Genomic DNA, 22282 nt, shown 5'->3' with positions numbered 1-22282 from the left:
TAGTTGCAGACTCCGAGAGAGCACATGATGTAGTTGCCGACTCTGAGAGAGCACATGATGTAGTGCTTGACTTGTAAAACCACTAACACAATACAAAGTGCTTTAGGAGACAATTGAGTGAAAAGCCATCTATTACCTAGAGCCAATGTGTGGTTCACCTGCAGATACAGTAGAATGAACCAGTGGAAGGCCTACACAACCAGTCAGCCCAATAGACTCAGCTTCCTCCTCATCTGTTGGAAGGCCTACACAACCAGTCAGCTCAATACTCAGCTTCTTCCTCATCTGTTGGAAGGCCTACAAAACCAGTCAGCTCAATACTCAGCTTCCTCCTCATCTGTTGGAAGGCCTACAAAACCAGTCAGCTCAATACTCAGCTTCTTCCTCATCTGTTGGAAGGTCTACAAAACCAGTCAGCTCAATACTCAGCTTCCTCCTCATCTGTTGGAAGGCCTACAAAACCAGTCAGCTCAATACTCAGCTTCTTCCTCATCTGTTGGAAGGCCTACAAAACCAATCAGCTCAATACTCAGCTTCCTCCTCATCTGTTGGAAGGCCAACAAAACCAGTCAGCTCAATACTCAGCTTCCTCCTCATCTTTTGGAAGGCCTACACAACCAGTCAACCTCCTCCTTGTCTGATTATGGACATGGGCTTCATTAGTGGAGAGCAGAGAATCCATCACATGCTGCCTTAGATGTCTCCAATTGAAAGCTGCCTATCCCATAGGCCAAACAAAACACGGCAGAGAGGCTGCAAGGCTCCTATTTTTTAAAGGTTTTAGCTGACATACTAGGGGAGCCGGCTAGAGCAAAAACAACAGAATACCAACTCCTATATTAAGATTTTGGTCAGCCCGAGCCAAAACTTTGGAGATCCTATCAGTGAAGCTGACTGTTCATCACGGGTCAGATTGGCTGTTCTGTAATTACATCTTTGGGAGGAGTATGGTAGTTTCATAATATGTCGTTGATTATTTACGTTGTTCATCATGTCCAACACACCTGAGTGGAATTTTCATTCAAATTGACGAAGTTTTTGGGTCGCTTTTGTTTTATATGGACCACTGTCTTGTGATATTGCAAGTGGAAAGTCCAATGAAATCCAGAGTAAGAGGGATGTTCGAGGGAGAAAGACACTGATTGTGGATGGACTTTTCAGCTGCATGCAACACAGTACAATCATATACGGCAATATTTGACAGACGTAGATACTATGTTAGACCTACTGCGGTGAAGTCATTTCAATGAACCATACTTGGCTGAAACCTGAGGACTTGTGTTCTCTGCCAGAGCTAATGCGCAGTCTTGATTTGCATGGACATCCTGGGTTTGAAAGCCAGTTGGTCACACAGGAATTGAACATCTCATATCCTTCAAATGTCTTCCTTATCTTATCTTCCTTCCCATTCATCTCTCCGGGCTCCACACGTCTCCCAGAAACCTACTGAACAGATAATTATCCATCTCATCTCCACTCATGGTGCGTTCAAGGCAACTTGGGAACTCGAAAAACGAGGTCAAATCATGACATAAGTGATATTGAAGTCGGAGCTCTAGAGAGGCCAGAGTTACCGACAATGAATTCCGAGTTGGATGACCGTTCAAAATGATTTTGCCCAGTCAGAGCTAGTTTTTTTGTTTTGTTGAGTTCCCAGTTGTTTTGAACTCATCATTTCCTGTCTGCGTGGAGTTTGACCAGCATCCTGACAGGTGACCTCTGATTTGTCGTGTTCAGCCAATTATAGACGTTTCCAGCAGGACATTCCAGGCCAGGCAGCGATCCCTCCAGGCAGGCGATGTGTGTTCCACTCCAAAACAGACAGGGGAGATAAGAACCTCCACGCAGCTTCATGTTCCACCTAAATACAGAGCCAAGCCCTACAACACAAGGTCACACACACACACACAGAGACGACACACATGTGCGCGCACACACACACAGAGACTACACGCAGACAACACACCACCACACTCACTTGTCTGTCTCAGTGTATACTACAATCTCCCCCACTGAAAATCTATCCATGTTTTTTTAATGAGATTTCATAAATGTGACAAGTCCTAATTAGATGCATAGCTGTGCTGGACACAACTCAATATTTACCAAGAATACGGCAAACTGGCTTCGGTATCTGTAATAAGAATAAATTAGGTTTGTTTTGGCGTACTTGTAGATTGGGACAAAATGATGATGGGGAACTGACTATGTTTTACTGTATGTATATTGATTACATGGCTAAAACAAGCTTGTCCCTCTCTCTCTGTCTGGACATGTCAAAGAGTATTGGGATCATTGTGTGCAAGTTAACCCTTCTCAGGATGGTATGGGCCTCTTTGGAAATCGTGTGGAAAACTAAGATAAGATGTACCAATGCATACAAAACCTTCAGTAATATCTAGAAGTCATATGTTGCCATGGTGACCATTTCACAAATTGTTCCTGTAAATGACCAATGAGAATGTGTAGGTGTTTCTGTACCTGACCAATGAGAATAGTTGTTTCTGTACTTGACCAATGAGAACGAGACCAATGTACAGTTGAAGTCGGAAGTTGACATACACTTAGGTTGGAGTCATTAAAACTCATTTTTCAACCACTCCACAAATGTCTTGTTAACAAACTATAGTTTTGGCAAGTCGGTTAGGACATCTACTTTGTGCATGGCACAAGTCATTTTTCTAACAATTGTTTACAGACAGATTATTTCTGTCTGGAAACTGTATCACCATTCCAGTTTTCAAACACTAAGTTGACTGTGCCTTTAAACAGCAAGGAAAATTCCAGAAAATGATGTCATGGCTTTAGAAGCTTCTGATAGGCTGATTGACATCATTTGAGTCAATTGGAGGTGTGCCGTGTGGATGTATTTCAAGGCCTACCTTCAAACTCAGTGCCTCGTTGTTTGACATCATGGGAAAATCAAAAGAAATCAGCCAAGACCTCAGAAAATAAATTGTAGACCTCCACAAGTCTGGTTCATCCTTGGGAGCAATTTCCAAACGCCTGAAGGTACCACGTTCATCTGTATAAACAATAGTACGCAAGTATAAACACCATAAGACCACACAGCCATCATACCGCTCAGGAAGGAGAGACGTTCTGTCTCCTAGAGATGAACGTACTTTGGTGCGAAAAGTGCAAATCAATCCCAGAACAACAGCAAAGGGCCTTGTGAAGATGCTGGTGGAAACAGGTACAAAAGTATCTATATCCACAGTAAAATTAGTCCTATATCGACATAACCTGAAAGGTCGCTCAGCAAGGAAGAAGCCACTGCTCCAAAACCACCATAAAAAAGCCAGACTACGGTTTGCAACTGAACATGGGGACAAAGATCATACTTTTCGGAGAAATGTCCTCTGGTCTGTTGAAACAAAATAAAACTGTTTGGCCATAATGACCATCGTTATGTTTGGAGGAAAAAGGGGGAGGCTTGCAAGCGAAGAACATCTTCCCAACTGTGAAGCACGGGGGTGGCAGCATCATGTTGTGGAGGTGCTTTGCTGCAGGAGGGACTGGTGCTCTTTGCAAAATAGATGGCATCATGAGGTAGAAAAATTATGTGTATATATTGAAGCAACATCTCAAGACATCAGTCAGGAAGTTAATTAAAGCTTGGTCGCAAATGGGTCTTCCAAATGGACAATGACCAAAAGCATACTTCCAAAGTTGTGTCAAAATAGCTGACCTCAATCCAATAGAAAATGTATGAGCAGAACTGAAAATGCGTGTGTGAAGAAAGAGGCCTACAAACCTGACTCAGTTACTCTAGCTCTGTCAGGAGGAATGGGCCAAAATTCACGCAACTTATTGTGGGAAGCTTGTGGAAGGCTACCTGAAACGTTTGACCCAAGTTAAACAATTTAAAGGCCATGCTACCAAATACTAATTGAGTGTATGTAAACTTCTGACCCACTGGGAATGTGATGAAAGAAGTAAAAGCTGAAATAAATCATTCTCTCTACTATTATTCTGAATTTCACGTTCTGAAAATAAAGTGGTGATCCTAACAGACCTAAAACGGGGAATTTTTACAAGGATTAAATGTCAGGCATTGTGAAAACCTGAGTTTAAATGTATTTGGCTAAGGTGTATGTAAACTTCTGACTTCAACTGTACATGTTGTGTAAGTTGGCAGTATATGGCAAGATTTAATGTATATTTGGTGTTTCGTCTGAGCACGATCCTTCCATCGCGATGTAAAAAAAGACTTGAATTGGATTCAAGCATTTGTCGTTTGTTCTCAATATCGTCATTACCGTTCACTCAGAACCCTACAGTGATGAGATGGTTTTTCTTCACCTGCAAGTGAAAAATACTGTTTTTCATAATGGGCCCTGGTAATGGTATGGTAATATTTGTGTTTAAAGCCTCTTGTCACAGATGTGGGTCTGGTTTGACTGTTGCACCCAGAATGTAGATTTCCCATGGAAGTCAAGAGATGAAACCATTCCAGACTGTAGAGGTGTCACCACTCTCACAGAGCAACCGGTGTGTTAGTTCCATTACTAAAACGCTCACACAGATAACAAATTGTTTCTCTGATTCTGTCTCACTAATCCAGTATTCACCATATATTTTACTGTTTTTATTTTATTTTATTTAAGTATTTTTTTTTACCCCTTTTTCTCCCCAATTTCGTGGTATCCAATTGTTTTTAGCAGCTACTATCTTGTCTCATCGCTACAACTCCGGTACGGACTCGGGAGAGACAAAGGTTGAAAGTCATGCGTCCTCCGATACACAACCCAACCAAGCCGCACTGCTTCTTAACACACCGCGCATCCAACCCGGAAGCCAGGCGCACCAATGTGTCGGAGGAAACACTGTGCACCTGGTAACCTTGGTTAACGTGCACTGCGCCCGGCCCGCCACAGGAGTCGCTGGTGCGCGATGAGACAAGGACACCCCTACCGACCAAGCCCTCCCTAACCTGGACAACGCTAGGCCAATTGTGCATCGCCCCACGGACCTCCCGGTCGCGGCCGGTTACGACAGAGCCTGGGCGTGAACCCAGGGTGTTTTATATTTATTAATTAAAAAATATATATTTTATATTTACCCATATATTTTACTCTTCATACAAATCACTTGCTGTCTGATTCCAAGTCAAATCAGTTGATCTGCAGTGAACTGATGTCTCAGCCAAGATAGTCTACAGAGACATAAACATTTCTTTAACTGTCTGTCAAATTTTCAGATGGCCAGACAGACACACACACACACACTCACCTAAACACACACACACACACACACACACACACACACACACACACACACACACACACACTCACCTAAACACACTCACCTAAACACACACACACTCTCACCTAAACACACACACACACTCACCTAAACACACACACACACTCACCTAAACACACACACTCTCACCTAAACATACACACACTCTCACCTAAACACAAACAGAGGTCAGTTACTGTAGCATGTCTGTGTGAAGTATGCTGTTAGTGAATGGCCTCCTTGTCCCACCAGAGACAAACACCATGGCTGTCAGTCAGTCAGTCAGTCAGACGGGTAATTGGGGGAGTCTCTCCCCCAGGAGCCTCCTCAGACTGCTGACACATGGCACGGCATATCAGAGATGGGCTGTAGAGAGTGTGTTTTGGGGGTTGGGTTGTTTTACTGTGTGTGGTATTCATTGGATTACCAGTGGGGTGGTTGATCTACTGTATCGTATGCCTTTTGGGACGTTATAGTGACTTTAATCATCTATCTGCTCTAGTGGGTTATAGGGCCTTTAATCATGTCTAGTGGGTAAATTCAGGCTGTCTAGTGGGTAAATTCAGGGTGTCTAGTGGGTTAATTCAGGCTGTCTAGTGGGTTAATTCAGGCTGTCTAGTGGGTTAATTCAGGCTGCCTAGTGGGTTAATTCAGGCTGCCTAGTGGGTTAATTCAGGCTGCCTAGTGGGTTAATTCAGGCTGTCTAGTGGGTTAATTCAGGCTGTCTAGTGGGTTAATTCAGGCTGTCTGTGGGTTAATTCAGGCTGTCTAGTGGGTTAATTCAGGCTGTCTAGTGGGTTAATTCAGGCTGTCTAGTGAGTTAATTCAGGCTGTCTAGTGGGTTAATTCAGGCTGTCTAGTGGGTTAATTCAGGCTGTCTAGTGGGTTAATTCAGGCTGTCTAGTGGGTTAATTCAGGCTGTCTATTCAGGCTGTCTAGTGGGTTAATTCAGGCTGTCTAGTGGGTTAATTCAGGCTGTATAGTGGGTTAATTCAGGCTGTCTAGTGGGTTAATTCAGGCTGTCTAGTGGGTTAATTCAGGCTGTCTAGCGGGTTAATTCAGGCTGTCTGTGGGTTAATTCAGGCTGTCTAATGGGTTAATTCAGGCTGTCTAGTGAGTTAATTCAGGCTGTCTAGTGGGTTAATTCAGGCTGTCTAGTGAGTTAATTTAGGCTGTCTAGTGGGTTAATTTAGGCTGTCTAGTGGGTTAATTCAGGCTGTCTAGTGGGTTAATTCAGGCTGTCTAGTGGGTTAATTCAGGCTGTCTAGTGGGTTAATTCAGGCTGTCTATTCAGGCTGTCTAGTGGGTTAATTGATGCTTGTCCCTGAACACCATTTGTCTATACCATAGCCTGAACTTTGGTTGTTGTTTTGCCCTCCTTCCTGATCGGAGTCTGTAAGTGGTCTGATCATGGTGCTGGTCTACCGCCTAGCCGACAGGCAGCCAGTGACTTCATCCTCCTCCCTCCTTCCTGATCGGAGTCATGGTGCTGGTCTACCGCCTAGCCGACAGGCAGCCAGTGACTTCATCCTCCTCCCTCCTTCCTGATCGGAGTCATGGTGCTGGTCTACCGCCTAGCCGACAGGCAGCCAGTGACTTCATCCTCCTCCCTCCTTCCTGATCGGAGTCATGGTGCTGGTCTACCGCCTAGCCGACAGGCAGCCAGTGACTTCATCCTCCTCCCTCCTTCCTGATCGGAGTCATGGTGCTGGTCTACCGCCTAGCCGACAGGCAGCCAGTGACTTCATCCTCCTTCCTCCTTCCTGATCGGAGTCATGGTGCTGGTCTACCGCCTAGCCGACAGGCAGCCAGTGACTTCATCCTCCTCCCTCCTTCCTGATCGGAGTCATGGTGCTGGTCTACCGCCTAGCCGACAGGCAGCCAGTGACTTCATCCTCCTCCCTCCTTCCTGATCGGAGTCATGGTGCTGGTCTACCGCCTAGCCGACAGGCAGCCAGTGACTTCATCCTCCTCCCTCCTTCCTGATCGGAGTCATGGTGCTGGTCTACCGCCTAGCCGACAGGCAGCCAGTGACTTCATCCTCCTCCCTCCTTCCTGATCGGAGTCATGGTGCTGGTCTACCGCCTAGCCGACAGGCAGCCAGTGACTTCATCCTCCTCCCTGGCGGGGGGACAGAGGGTGTCACAGTACGCTGTCTCTGTGTTCCTGCGCGGCGTGTAGGTGTCTGCTTGCGCGTGATTCCTTGCGCTAAAGGAAAATATGTGTGTGATCAGATGAGCACAGGCCTTAGAGCATGTCTCATCTCAGAGCAACCGTTACAGGCTTGGCTCTGCGTACTTGGCTTACTGTATGACATGGAGCCATAAGTACAGTTTGTGTATACCTAACTGTTTTGAACCTGTTTTACAGTAGAATGCTGTTTTTCAGACATTTCTGAATACTCTATTCTACATGTAATTGTTGAATTACACATTTTAATGTTAACAACTACATAGTAACTCTAACTTGTCCTGAATCTGGTTCCAGAGGCAGAATTCTGCCTGGACATGGATATTGTCATAGCCATGAAGGTAAAACAAAACATTTACGCTGTGTTTCATAATAGGATGTACACAGAATCAGCTTCAGTGTATCCAGTCACCTGTCAAACAACACGGTAATGCAAGTTGGGTGTGTGTTCGTGTGTGCACACATTCCTTCCTTCGGTCATGCGTGTGTATTTGTGGGCATATGTGCATTGACGCTTAACAGCTGATTCTTTTCAGACCCTAAAACAACATTTGATCAGAGTCCAGTGACGGTCCTCTTGGTGTTCAAAACAAACATGATCCTGTGGCTGTTAGTTCTCTGTTGTTTCAGGTTCTGGAATCAGGAGAGAGAGAGGTTTGTTACCTGGTAATAAAAACCTTATCAAAGGCAGCGTGACGATAGTGTAATATTCTCACTGACAACGTGTATAAGTCAAGCCTCTCAACCTATCCAGGAACAGAGATATCTGTGTGTTTTGGTTTGAACGCCAAAACGGCCATTCCTGATGAATGCCTGAGTCTGAAGATAAAAACACACACACTCACACACATGCATACATACAAACATACACAGACAGACCTGGGGGTCGATGGCGTCTATGACCTCCATACACTCTCGACTATAACACACACACACACACACTTCCAGGCCTATTAATAAGCATGTGTTTGTGTCCTGAGGGGTCAAGTGGAATCCATTCCAACGGATAACCGTAATAGACCCAGGGAGCGGTCTGTGGCCTATGGCTGCCTCTGGCAAAACACTGCTTTAGATAAAACCTCTCCCTTAGACGCTGATCTGGAGTCTGTTTGTCTGTTATCCGCCTACTGGCTCTGGGGAGGGTAAGCTGATCTGGAGTCTGTTTGTCTGTTATCCGCCTACTGGCTCTGGGGAGGGTAAGCTGATCTGGAGTCTGTTTGTCTGTTATCCGCCTACTGGCTCTGGGGAAGGTAAGCTGATCTGGAGTCTGTTTGTCTGTTATCCGCCTACTGGCTCTGGGGAAGGTAAGCTGATCTGGAGTCTGTTTGTCTGTTATCCGCCTACTGGCTCTGGGGAGGGTAAGCTGATCTGGAGTCTGTTTGTCTGTTATCCGCCTACTGGCTCTGGGGAGGGTAAGCTGATCTGGAGTCTGTTTGTCTGTTATCCGCCTACTGGCTCTGGGGAGGGTAAGCTGATCTGGAGTCTGTTTGTCTGTTATCCGCCTACTGGCTCTGGGGAAGGTAAGCTGATCTGGAGTCTGTCTGTCTGTTATCCGCCTACTGGCTCTGGGGAGGGTAAGCTGATCTGGAGTCTGTTTGTCTGTTATCCGCCTACTGGCTCTGGGGAGGGTAAGCTGATCTGGAGTCTGTTTGTCTGTTATCCGCCTACTGGCTCTGGGGAAGGTAAGCTGATCTGGAGTCTGTTTGTCTGTTATCCGCCTACTGGCTCTGGGGAGGGTAAGCTGATCTGGAGTCTGTTTGTCTGTTATCCGCCTACTGGCTCTGGGGAGGGTAAGCTGATCTGGAGTCTGTTTGTCTGTTATCCGCCTACTGGCTCTGGGGAAGGTAAGCTGATCTGGAGTCTGTTTGTCTGTTATCCGCCTACTGGCTCTGGGCTCTGGGGAGGGTAAGCTGATCTGGAGTCTGTTTGTCTGTTATCCGCCTACTGGCTCTGGGGAGGGTAAGCTGATCTGGAGTCTGTTTGTCTGTTATCCGCCTACTGGCTCTGGGGAAGGTAAGCTGATCTGGAGTCTGTTTGTCTGTTATCCGCCTACTGGCTCTGGGGAGGGTAAGCTGATCTGGAGTCTGTTTGTCTGTTATCCGCCTACTGGCTCTGGGGAGGGTAAGCTGATCTGGAGTCTGTTTGTCTGTTATCCGCCTACTGGCTCTGGGGAGGGTAAGCTGATCTGGAGTCTGTTTGTCTGTTATCCGCCTACTGGCTCTGGGGAGGGTAAGCTGATCTGGAGTCTGTTTGTCTGTTATCCGCCTACTGGCTCTGGGGAGGGTAAGCTGATCTGGAGTCTGTTTGTCTGTTATCCGCCTACTGGCTCTGGGGAGGGTAAGCTGATCTGGAGTCTGTTTGTCTGTTATCCGCCTACTGGCTCTGGGGAGGGTAAGCTGATCTGGAGTCTGTTTGTCTGTTATCCGCTTACTGGCTCTGGGGAGGGTAAGCTGATCTGGAGTCTGTTTGTCTGTTATCCGCCTACTGGCTCTGGGGAGGGTAAGCTGATCTGGAGTCTGTTTGTCTGTTATCCGCCTACTGGCTCTGGGGAAGGTAAGCTGATCTGGAGTCTGTTTGTCTGTTATCCGCCTACTGGCTCTGGGGAGGGTAAGCTGATCTGGAGTCTGTTTGTCTGTTATCCGCCTACTGGCTCTGGGGAGGGTAAGCTGATCTGGAGTCTGTTTGTCTGTTATCCGCCTACTGGCTCTGGGGAGGGTAAGCTGATCTGGAGTCTGTTTGTCTGTTATCCGCCTACTGGCTCTGGGGAGGGTAAGCTGATCTGGAGTCTGTTTGTCTGTTATCCGCCTACTGGCTCTGGGGAGGGTAAGCTGATCTGGAGTCTGTTTGTCTGTTATCCGCCTACTGGCTCTGGGGAAGGTAAGCTGATCTGGAGTCTGTTTGTCTGTTATCCGCCTACTGGCTCTGGGGAGGGTAAGCTGATCTGGAGTCTGTTTGTCTGTTATCCGCCTACTGGCTCTGGGGAGGGTAAGCTGATCTGGAGTCTTTTTGTCTGTTATCCGCCTACTGGCTCTGGGGAGGGTAAGCTGATCTGGAGTCTGTTTGTCTGTTATCCGCCTACTGGCTCTGGGGAGGGTAAGCTGATCTGGAGTCTGTTTGTCTGTTATCCGCCTACTGGCTCTGGGGAGGGTAAGCTGATCTGGAGTCTGTTTGTCTGTTATCCGCCTACTGGCTCTAGGGAAGGTAAGCTGATCTGGAGTCTGTTTGTCTGTTATCCGCCTACTGGCTCTGGGGAGGGTAAGCTGATCTGGAGTCTGTTTGTCTGTTATCCGCCTACTGGCTCTGGGGAAGGTAAGCTGATCTTAGATCTGTGCCTTAGGGACTTAGCATTCAACTAGTCTGCTCTGTCAGCAACCGGTCTAGGAACAGATTTTCCCATCACTGTCAATCAAAACCTTAACTATTAGCGTAATCCGTAGTTAGGGGAAACATTTACCTTGTCTATACTGATTTATACAACGGATGTGTCTAATCCTGAATGCTGATTGGTTAAAACTGCATTCCAGCCGGTGTCTATTCCGCAAGTTACCACCAGCTAAATCTATGACGTTAAAATGCCTATTTACTGTGTTCCATCTGACTGAGCAATCCACTGTCTCATCAGCCCAGCCAGGCAATTTATAAACTTGATCTTCACTATAAAAAGCATCTATACATTATCTCACATTTTCTTTTCGACTAACATTTAGTTTTACAACAGCAGAGATTTGTATAAACCTTGTTTTCGGTCTCTCCAACATTTGCAACGTTGTTATAATATTCAAATTCGATCTCCAGCCGTCCCATAGTAATGAACGTGTCGGGACGAGACAGACGGGCAGGCATCGAAATCATGAATCAGCTGCCGTCATTTTTATGGATATAAACAACGAAATATCAATTGGAAAAAAAGGTAAAACGAAACAAAGTGCAGCTAGTTTTCAGTCTCTCGTGTTCCAATTTGAAGTGATTGTGTTACAGTAGCTGTGTTGTTGGCTGGAGGTGGCTAGTTCATCTGAACAAGTGTCCTGATGTGAGAGCACAATTTCTATGCCAGGTGAAATGCGCCTCGTTAGCTCATTGCTATGAATGTATCCCAATAAATGTCACTAGAAAACAGCATAAACAAATACAACTACTGTTGTTATTCTGGCTGCACTGTTTGACGTGACTGTAAATTAGCCGTATTTGGCTAGCTATCAAGCATGGGATAAGAACGTCGCGTCCATAGACAAGGAAACAAAAAGACTGAACGACTGTGTCGCTGGCAACCGAACCCATAGAACGAACGACCAGCCGGCTTGGGTAGCAACCCTAGATTTGTGGCACTATATCTCGTGGAAGGGTGACAGAGTATGAATAAATGAATCAAAATAACGTTTTTAATTCAAATATGTCAATCATTATTTGAATATGTTGGTAAACCGTTGTATAAAAGTGATAATGCCCTTGAAGCCGGTGTTTGGAGGATATATTGGCACAGTTTGGAGGATATATTGGCACACTTCGTCTCGGGCCTAACAACACCCGTGCCAATATCCGCCAAACACCGGCTTCTCAGGCATTATCACTGAAGTGGGACCTGGCGGAGGGGGGTCGATGGAGCTTTAGTGGGTTAATTCAAGCTGTCTCCAACAGTAACATGGGCATGGTCTCTGTTCGATGACTGAGAGAATGTGCCAGTTTGACAGCTCATTTTAGCCAGGCCATTTGGAAGTGAGACTCGTTCTGAAGACACAGAAAGACACATATTTGTAGAACCATCTGTGGTTCTAAATGGAGGTTCTAAATGGAACCTAAAAGGGATCTCCTATGTGTACAGCCGAATAGAACCATTTTAGGTTCTAGAGAGCACCTTTTTTTCCTAAGAGTGTAGAGACTTGAAGCATTGTGCTGACTCACAATCCACCAGCTCTAAATATAACCGTCTGATACTGAGGAATCACATTTTCCAATAATGTAAAATTGTCTCTTTAAATATATCTATTTTTTTTTATGTGCTTTTCATCTATCGAAAACTGTTATTCATAGACACACAACAACAACAAAGTGGACCGTCAGATATGACATTTTCAGATATTAAAGTGTACAGAAATGTTGGAGAATACCTCTCAAAGCCTGTCCGTAGCCCACGATATCAACCAGGAGTTAGGCCTAAGCTGTAATGAAGCAGCATTCGCGCGATCCGGCTTCAATCTGTGCCTGGGACAGTGCGTTCAACCCTCTGATCCCAGGGTCTGTGAGGTTGAGGGGAAAAGTTGACAGAGTGAAGAAAGAGACAGGGGGGTTTAGCAAGAGTGAATCAGAAATGTTGCTAGAGAGGGAGATGAAGAGACATCTATAGAGAAAGAGGGAGTGAGAGATGGAAGGAGAGAGAGAGATAGTAACAGTGGTCCTGGGTGTCTGTTGGCCCCAGCCCTATTCTCTACCACGTCTAGTTTGGGTTCTGTGTGTTCCCCTCTGGATGCTTAATTAGAACTCGGCACAGAACAGCGCCAGAGTGGGATTTAACACTCGTCTCCAACATTCTTTCTCTTACAGAAAGGGAGACAGTGAGAGAAAAAGAGACAGTAAGAGAGATAGAAAGTGAGACAGTAAGAGACTGTCTCTCTCTCACTGTCTCTTACTGCCTCCCATTCTCTCTTTCTGTCTCTTACTGCCTCCCATTCTCTCATTCTGTCTCCCTTGCTCTCTTACTGTCTCCCTTGCTCTCTTACTGTCTCCCTTTCTCTTAATGCCTCTCTTACTCTTACTGCCTCTCCTTATGTCTCTCTTACTGTCTACCTTTCTATCTTACTGTCTCTCTTACTGGCTCACTTTTTCTCTCACTGTCTCCCCTTCTCTCTTTCTGTCTCTTACTGTCTCCCTTTCTCTTTCTGTCTCTCCTACTGTCTCCCTTTCTCTTTCTCTGTCTCTCTTGCTGTCTCCCTTTCTCTCTCTCTGTCTCCTTTTTCTCTTTCTGTCTCTTACCGTCTCTCTGTCTCTCGTTCTGTCTATCTTACTCTCTTACTGTCTCCCTTTCTCTCTTTCTGTCTATCTTGCTGTTTCCCTTTTTCTCTGTCTCCCTTTCTCTCTTACTGTCTCTCTTACCGTCTCTCTCTCTCATTCTGTCTCTCTTTCTGTCTCACTTACTGTCTCCCTTTCTCTCTTACTGTCTCCCTTTCTCTCGTTCTGTCTTTTGCTTGTCTCCCTTTCTCTCTTTCTGTCTCTATTGCTGTCTCAATTTCTCAATTTATGTCTCCCTTTCTCTCTTACTGTCTCCTTTCCTCTCTTACTGTCTCCCTTTCTCTCTTACTGTCTCCCTTTCTCTCTTACTGTCTCCCTTTCTCTCTTACTGTCTCCCTTTCTCTTTCTTTCTGTCTCTCTTACTGTCTCTCTTACTGTCTCTCTTTCTGTCTCTTACTGTCTCTCTTTCTTGCAGTCTGTCTTCTTTCTGTCTTTCCCTCTTACCTTCTCCACTATCGCTGTGTATCTGTTTTACTCAATCATGTCATTTTTCCCCCTCTGGTGGTGAACAAGTTATTGTGCCCCTGATAAGCCTGATTAGCTCTGATAAAAGGATGCATCAGTCAGGCATAATTTTTGGAGCCTTTGTTTCCTAACTATTTAATTCACAATACTGACGGTACAGGGCAGACATTTAATTTCACATCCAATGTGTGGGAAAAAAAGAGTCACGATAGAAAAAATATCTTGGTAGTCCTTTGTGTAAACCAGCCTGGTAGTCCTTTGTGTAAACCAGCCTGGTAGTCCTTTGTGTGGGGAAACCAGCCAGGTAGTTCTGTATAGTGTGTGGGTAAACCAGCCTGGTAGTCCTTTGTGTAAACCAGCCTGGTAGACCTTTGTGTGGGTAAACCAGCCAGGTAGTCCTGTATAGTGTATGGATAAACCAGCCTGATAGTCCTTTGTGTGGGTAAACCAGCCTGGTAGACCTTTGTGGGTAAACCAGCCTGGTAGACCTGTGTGAGTAAACCAGGTCTACCGGTCTAACCAAATAATATCCTGGTAGTCCTTTGTGTAAACCAGCCTGGTAGTCCTTTGTGTGGGGAAGCCAGCCAGGTAGTTCTGTATAGTGTGTGGGTAAACCAGCCTGGTAGTCCTTTGTGTAAACCAGCCTGGTAGTCCTTTGTGTGGGTAAACCAGCCTGGTAGTCCTGTATAGTGTGTGGGTAAACCGGCCTGTTAGTCCTTTGTGTAAACCAGCCTGGTAGTCCTTTGTGTGGGTAAACCAGCCAGGTAGTCCTGTATAGTGTGTGGGTAAACCAGCCTGGTAGTCCTTTGTGTAAACCAGCCTGGTAGTCCTTTGTGTGGGTAAACCAGCCTGGTAGTCCTGTGTGTGTAAACCAGCCTGGTAGACCTTTGTGTAAACCAGCCTGGTAGTCCTTTGTGTGGGTAAACCAGCCTGGTAGTCCTTTGTGTGGGTAAACCAGCCTGGTAGTCCTTTGTGTGGGTAAACCAGCCTGGTAGTCCTTTGTGTGGGTAAACCAGCCTCGTAGTCCTTTGTGTGGGTAAACCAGCCTGGTAGTCCTTTGTGTGGGTAAACCAGCCTGGTAGTCCTGTGTGTGTAAACCAGCCTGGTAGTCCTTTGTGTGGGTAAACCAGCCTGGTAGTCCTTTGTGTGGGTAAACCAGCCTGGTAGTCCTTTGTGTAAACCAGCCTGGTAGTCCTTTGTGTGGGTAAACCAGCCTCGTAGTCCTTTGTGTGGGTAAACCAGCCTGGTAGTCCTTTGTGTGGGTAAACCAGCCTCGTAGTCCTTTGTGTGGGTAAACCAGCCTGGTAGTCCTTTGTGTGTGTAAATCAGCCTCGTAGTCCTTTGTGTGGGTTAACCAGCCTGGTAGTCATTTGTGTGGGTAAACCAGCCTGGTAGTCCTTTGTGTGGGTAAACCAGCCTGGTAGTCCTTTGTGTGGGTAAACCAGCCTGGAAGACCTGTGTGGGTAAACCAGCCAGGTAGTCATTTGTGTGGGTAAACCAGCCTGGTAGTCCTTTGTGTGGGTAAACCAGCCTGGTAGACCTGTGTGGGTAAACCAGCCCGGTAGACATGTGTTGGTAAACCAGCCTGGTAGTCCTGTGTGGGTAAACCAGCCTGGTAGTCCTTTGTGTGGGTAAACCAGCCTGGTAGACCTGTGTGGGTAAACCAGCCTGGAAGTCCTGTGTGGGTAAACCAGCCTGGTAGTCCTGTGTGGGTAAACCAGCCTGGTAGTCCTGTGTGGGTAAACCAGCCTGGTAGTCCTTTGTTGGTAAACCAGCTTGGTAGTCCTGTATCATGTGTGGGTAAACCAGCCTGATAGTCCTGTATAGTGTGTGGGTAAACCAGCCTGGTAGTCCTGTTTGGGGTGTGGGTAAACCAGCCTGGTAGTCCTGTTTGGGGTGTGGGTAAACCCGCCTGGTAGTCCTTTGTTGGTAAACCAGCTTGGTAGTCCTCTCTGGGTGAACCAGCATGGTAGTCCTGTGTTTTGTGTGGGTAATCCAGCCTAGTAGTCCTGTGTCAGTAAACCAGCTTGGTAGTCCTGTGTGGGTAAACCACTCTGGTAGTGGTGTGTGGGTAAACCAGCCTGGTAGTTCTGTGTGGGTAAACCAGCCTGGTAGTCCTGTGTGGGTAAACCAGCCTGGATGTCCTGTGTGGGTAAACCAGCCTGGTAGTCCTGTGTCGGTAAACCAGCCTGGTAGTCCTGTGTGGGTAAACCAGCCTGGTAGTACTGTGTGGGTAAACCAGCCTGGTAGTGGTGTGTGTGGGGAAAAACCTGCCTGGTAGTCCTTTGTGGTATGTGTGTTTAAACCAGCCTTGTGTGTGTGCGCGCGTACGTGTCTTTATGTGTGTGTGTGTGTGCGTGTTTATGTGTTTGTGTGTGTGTGCCAAACCGTCTCTCAGGGGTTGTAGAATAATGGATATTAATTATTCTGCTAACCCCATTGGTCTCCGCCATGTCTCCAAATCTGGTTAACTGGATTTTGATTTATGAAAAATGTCCTATAGAAAATAATGTACTTTTTACTCCATACATTTTCCCTGACACCCAAAAGTACTTTTGAATGGTTAGCAGGACAGGAAAATGGTCCAATTCACACACTTATCAAGAGAACAACCCTGGCATCTACTGCCTCTGATCTGGTGGACTCACTAAACAAATGCTTCATTTGTAAAGTGTCTGAGTGTTGGAGTATACCTTTGGCTATCTGTGTGTGTCCGTTGACACACAATTAACGGGTAGCATTAGTCCAGGGTGAACTCTACAGGAATCTCCCTCCCATGCTGTGTGTCAGACCCAACCACCAACCCTCCCTTTAAGCACCCTGGGTGGGTGGGTGGGGGTGTCCCCGTAAATATGTGTGTGTGTGTGCTTCACTCTTGTGTATGAATTCTTAGTCATTAAACCCAAGCCGTGTTGTGCGTATGGTGGGGATAGCCAGGATAGAAACTGGAACGAGGAGACTGTGTGTTATTTACTTGGTGACACTGTAAGACCCTACAGGACTACCTGGCTGGTTTACACAAAGGACTACCAGGCTGGTTTACACAAAGGACTACCAGGCTGGTTTACACAAAGGACTACCAGGCTGGTTTACACAAAGGACTACCAGGCTGGTTTACACAAAGGACTACCAGGATATTTTTTCTACCTTGACTCTTTTTGGATGTGAAATTAAATGTCTGCCCTGTACCGTCAGTATTGTGAATTAAATAGTTAGGAAACAAAGGCTCCAAAAATTATGTCTGAATGATGCATCCTTTTATCAGAGCTAATCAGGCTTATCAGGGGCACAATAACTTGTTCACCACCAGGGACAGTGGTGGGAACAGGACCCAGGGACAGTGGTGGGAACAGGACCCAGGGAGAGTGGTGGGAACAGGACCCAGGGACAGTGGTGGGAACAGGACCCAGGGAGAGTGGTGGGAACAGGACCCAGGGACAGTGGTGGGAACAGGACCCAGGGACAGTGGTGGGAACAGGACCCAGGGACAGTGGTGGGAACAGGACCCAGGGACAGTGGTGGGAACAGGACCCAGGGACAGTGGTGGGAACAGGACCCAGGGACAGTGGTGTCCCATGATGTCAAGCAAAGAGGCACTTGAGTTTGAAGGTAGGACTTGAAATACATCCACAGGTACACCTCCAATTGACACAAATGATGTCAATTAGCTTATCAGAAGCTTCTAAAGCCATGACATAATTCGGGGGAATTTTCCATACTGTTTAAAGGCACAGTCAACTTAGTGTATGTAAACTTCTGGCCCACTGGAATTGTGATACAGTTAATTATAAGTGAAATAACCTGTCTGTAAACAATTGTTGGACAAATTACTTATGTCATGCACAAAGTAGATGACCTAACCGACTTGCCAAAACTATAGTTCGTCAGCAAGAAATTTGTGGAGTGGTTGAAAAATGTGTTTTAATGACTCCAACGTAAGTGTATGTAAACTTCCGACTTCAACTGTACACATTGAAAATCAAAAACACAGTCATGGGAAGCACAAATAAAACATCCCATATCATCCAGAAAAACAGATACATTGCTCCACCAATACGTCCCCATTCAATACTTACATTTGCTCAAACTGCACCAGAACTTCAAACTAAAAGCAGATTTACCTAGCTCGGTGGAGACTCTAGGAACCTCAAGAATGAACCAATACTGGGAATGGGTTAGGCAACTCAGTAAGTTTATAAACTAGGGCCTTGTGAACAAAAAGGAAGTAATATAGAGATCTACTGGTCTTTAGCGAAGGCAAAACCTTTGATACAGGGTGGAGTGATCAAAACGATCACCTGTAACAAAACCAAGGGCACTACGGTAGAGGGCACTACGGTAGAGGGCACTGTAGAGGGCACTACGGTAGAGGGCACTACGGTAGAGGGCACTACGGTAGATGGCACTACGGTAGAGGGCACTACGGTAGATGGCACTACGGTAGAGGGCACTACGGTAGAGGGCACTACGGTAGATGGCACTACGGTAGAGGGCACTACGGTAGATGGCACTACGGTAGAGGGCACTACGGTAGATGGCACTACGGTAGAGGGCACTACGGTAGAGGGCACTACGGTAGATGGCACTACGGTAGATGGCACTACGGTAGAGGGCACTACGGTAGATGGCACTACGGTAGAGGGCACTACGGTAGATGGCATCCAAAGGGCACTACGGTAGAGGGCACCACGGTAGATGGCATCCAAAGGGCACTACGGTAGATGGCATCCAAAGGGCACTACGGTAGAGGGCACTACGGTAGATGGCATCCAAAGGGCACTACGGTAGATGGCATCCAAAGGGCACTACGGTAGAGGGCACTACGGTAGAGGGCACTACGGTAGAGGGCACTACGGTAGATGGCACTACGGTAGATGGCATCCAAAGGGCACTACGGTAGAGGGCACTACGGTAGATGGCATCCAAAGGGCACTACGGTAGAGGGCACTACGGTAGATGGCATCCGAAGGGCACTACGGTAGATGGCATCCAAAGGGCACTACGGTAGATGGCATCCAAAGGGCACTACGGTAGATGGCATCCAAAGGGCACTACGGTAGATGGCATCCAAAGGGCACTACGGTAGATGGCATCCAAAGGGCACTACGGTAGATGGCATCCAAAGGGCACTACGGTAGATGGCATCCAAAGGGCACTACGGTAGAGGGCATCCAAAGGGCACTACGGTAGAGGGCATCCAAAGGGCACTACGGTAGAGGGCATCCAAAGGGCACTACGGTAGAGGGCATCCAAAGGGCACTACGGTAGAGGGCATCCAAAGGGCACTACGGTAGAGGGCATCCAAAGGGCACTACGGTAGAGGGCATCCAAAGGGCACTACGGTAGAGGGCATCCAAAGGGCACTACGGTAGAGGGCATCCAAAGGGCACTACGGTAGATGGCATCCAAAGGGCACTACGGTAGATGGCATCCAAAGGGCACTACGGTAGATGGCATCCAAAGGGCACTACGGTAGATGGCATCCAAAGGGCACTACGGTAGATGGCATCCAAAGGGCACTACGGTAGATGGCATCCAAAGGGCACTACGGTAGATGGCATCCAAAGGGCACTACGGTAGATGGCATCCAAAGGGCACTACGGTAGAGGGCATCCAAAGGGCACTACGGTAGAGGGCATCCAAAGGGCACTACGGTAGAGGGCATCCAAAGGGCACTACGGTAGATGGCATCCAAAGGGCACTACGGTAGATGGCATCCAAAGGGCACTACGGTAGAGGGCATCCAAAGGGCACTACGGTAGATGGCATCCAAAGGGCACTACGGTAGATGGCATCCAAAGGGCACTACGGTAGATGGCATCCAAAGGGCACTACGGTAGATGGCATCCAAAGGGCACTACGGTAGATGGCATCCAAAGGGCACTACGGTAGATGGCATCCAAAGGGCACTACGGTAGATGGCATCCAAAGGGCACTACGGTAGATGGCATCCAAAGGGCACTACGGTAGATGGCATCCAAAAGGCACTACGGTAGATGGCATCCAAAGTATAACTTCCTGGCATTTAAACCATACTTGTTTTTTATTTTTTATTCATGTACTATTAAAAAATTATATATATTTTAGCATACTGAGAATGTGTCATACGCGATTGCGTTTCCTGCTATTTGTTGATTTCGGGAAAATATCCCGATATCTATCTAATTGACCATGAGTATGACATTTAGGCCATTTAAAGTATACTCACACACTATTACATTTAATTTTTTTGCATACTCAAACACCCTACTATTTATGACACAAGTGTGTGTATTAGGACATGGCCATAACATATCCAGAAGGTCAGAGGGAGTCTCCAGCCAGCAGTCCTCTTCTCCCTGGAAGGAGGAGCTACCAGAAACTTTAGCTCCTAGCCCCTCCCCACTGACGGCATAATTACCCACTAAAGGAGGGGCTAGTGGAACCTTGGGAGGGGCTATAGGAACCCTCAGTGGTTAGCTCCTCCCAGCAGAGGTATATCACTCCACTCCCTCTGGAGTGGAGACTCAGAGCTACATGAGACCAAAGCCTGACTGTCTACCTCACTATCGGACTCCCACAGCTACCCAAGGGAGAGAGAGAGGAGTGAAGAGAGACACCACTTGTTTTTTTTGTGTGTCTTTTCTTGTAGTAGCTGTTAACTGTTGTTAATGACGCGCGTTTGGACAACTCTGGTCTCCGGTCCCAGGAAGGGCCAGGGGCATTAAAGTGAAAGTGTGTGCGTCTGTTCTCTTTTTCTCTCCTGTACACTGGAACCATACAGTTAGCATCATGACTCTACTGGGCTCTGAACGCTCCATACTGATACGAAGCAAGTTTAGATCAGGTAAGATCCTATCGTGTGTGTTAATGTCCACTCACCTATCAGAAGCATTTGTTCCACCCCTTGGACTGGCACTTTGTTGATATGTACTATATAAACATCCTCTCCTGATGATACAATGTTTGCACTTGCATTGATTAAATGTTGAATTTTTTCAATGCCATTTGTCCATCAACCGTCAGTACTTGTATTTTATTTATAGTGAACAGTAGTACATAGGTACATGCTTTTTGTATATTGCTTATCAAATCAAATGTTATTAATCACAAACACATATTTAGCAGATGTTATTGCAGGCGTAGCGAAATACTTGTGTTCCTAGCTCCAACTGTGGAGTAATATTTAACAATACACACATCTAAAAAGTAAAATAATTGAATTAAAGATGTATAGAAAATGTAGGATGAGCAATGTCGGAGTCCGGAGTATAAATGTATATACTGAGTGTACAAAACATTAAGAACACCTGCTCTTTCCTTGCCAGACTGACCAGGTGAATCCAGGTGAAAGCTATGATCCCTTGTTGATGTCACTTGTTAAATCCACTTCAATCAGTGTAGAGGAAGGGGAGGAGACAGGTTAAAGAATGATTTTTAAACATTGAGACAATTGAGACATGAATTGTGTATGTGTGCCATTCAGAGGGTGAATGGGCAAGACAAAACATTGAAGTGCCTTTGAACAGGGTATGGTAGTAGGTGCCAGGCACACCGGTTTGTCAAGAACTGCAACAGAACGGTCCACCACCCAAAGGACATCCAGCCAACTTGACACAACTGTGGGAAGCATTGGAGTCAACAATGGCCAGAATCCCTTTGGAACGTAGAGTCCAATGCCCTGACAAACTGAGGCTGTTCTGAGGGCAAAAGGGAGAGGTGCAACTCCATATTAGGATGGTGTTCCTAATGTTTTCTACACTCAGTGTATATATGTGATGGGATGTATAGACAATATGGACAGTATATGGATATGTATAGAATATGTAGTATATCTGAAGAATAGTATATGTACAGCAATAATGAAATAGAATAGGCCTTGACTGGAATACAGTATATACATATGAAATGGGTAAAACCGTATGTAAACATTAAAGTGACCAGTGTTCCACTTCTATGTACAGTACATAGGGCAGCAACCTCTAAGGTGCAGGGTTGAGTACCGGGTGGTAGCCGGCTAGTAACAGTGACTCAATTTCAGGGCAGGGTACTGGTCGGAGGACAGCGAGTGATGCCCATTTAACAGTCTGATGGCCTTGAGTTGTTCAGTCTCTCAGTCCCAGCTTTGATGCACCTCTACTAACCTCGCCGTTTGGATGGTAGCGGGGTGAAGGTGCTATGGATGCTATAGATGCTATGGATGCTATGTATTTAATAGATGCTATGGATGCTATGTATTTAATGGATGCTATGTATTTAATAGATGCTATGGATGCTATGTATTTAATAGATGCTATGGATGCTATGTATTTAATGGATGCTATGTATTTAATAGATGCTATGGATGCTATGCATTTAATAGAGGCTATGGATGCTATGTATTTAATAGATGCTATAG

The 22282-nt window shown here is 46.3% G+C and overlaps 1 protein-coding gene across 4 annotated transcripts in view; it reads left to right on the top strand.

Annotated features, from left to right (window-relative positions):
- The first annotated feature begins 20428 nt into the window (after window positions 1-20428).
- Window positions 20429-22282, top strand: part of LOC115106303 (myocardin-like) — a 45820-nt gene continuing 43966 nt past the window's right edge. For all 4 annotated transcript variants that reach the window (XM_065007850.1, XM_065007849.1, XM_065007848.1 and 1 more), the window contains exon 1: window positions 20429-20731. In XM_065007850.1, the coding sequence (XP_064863922.1) occupies window positions 20677-20731 (55 nt within the window). In that variant the 5' untranslated portion in view covers window positions 20429-20676. The remainder of the gene's footprint in view (window positions 20732-22282) is intronic.

This window comes from Oncorhynchus nerka, linkage group LG23 (genome assembly GCF_034236695.1).
Source record: "Oncorhynchus nerka isolate Pitt River linkage group LG23, Oner_Uvic_2.0, whole genome shotgun sequence".
Lineage (NCBI taxonomy): Eukaryota > Metazoa > Chordata > Actinopteri > Salmoniformes > Salmonidae > Oncorhynchus > Oncorhynchus nerka.
The sequence above is the reverse complement of the archived record's forward strand: the minus strand, read 5'-3'. Positions and strand labels throughout refer to the sequence as shown.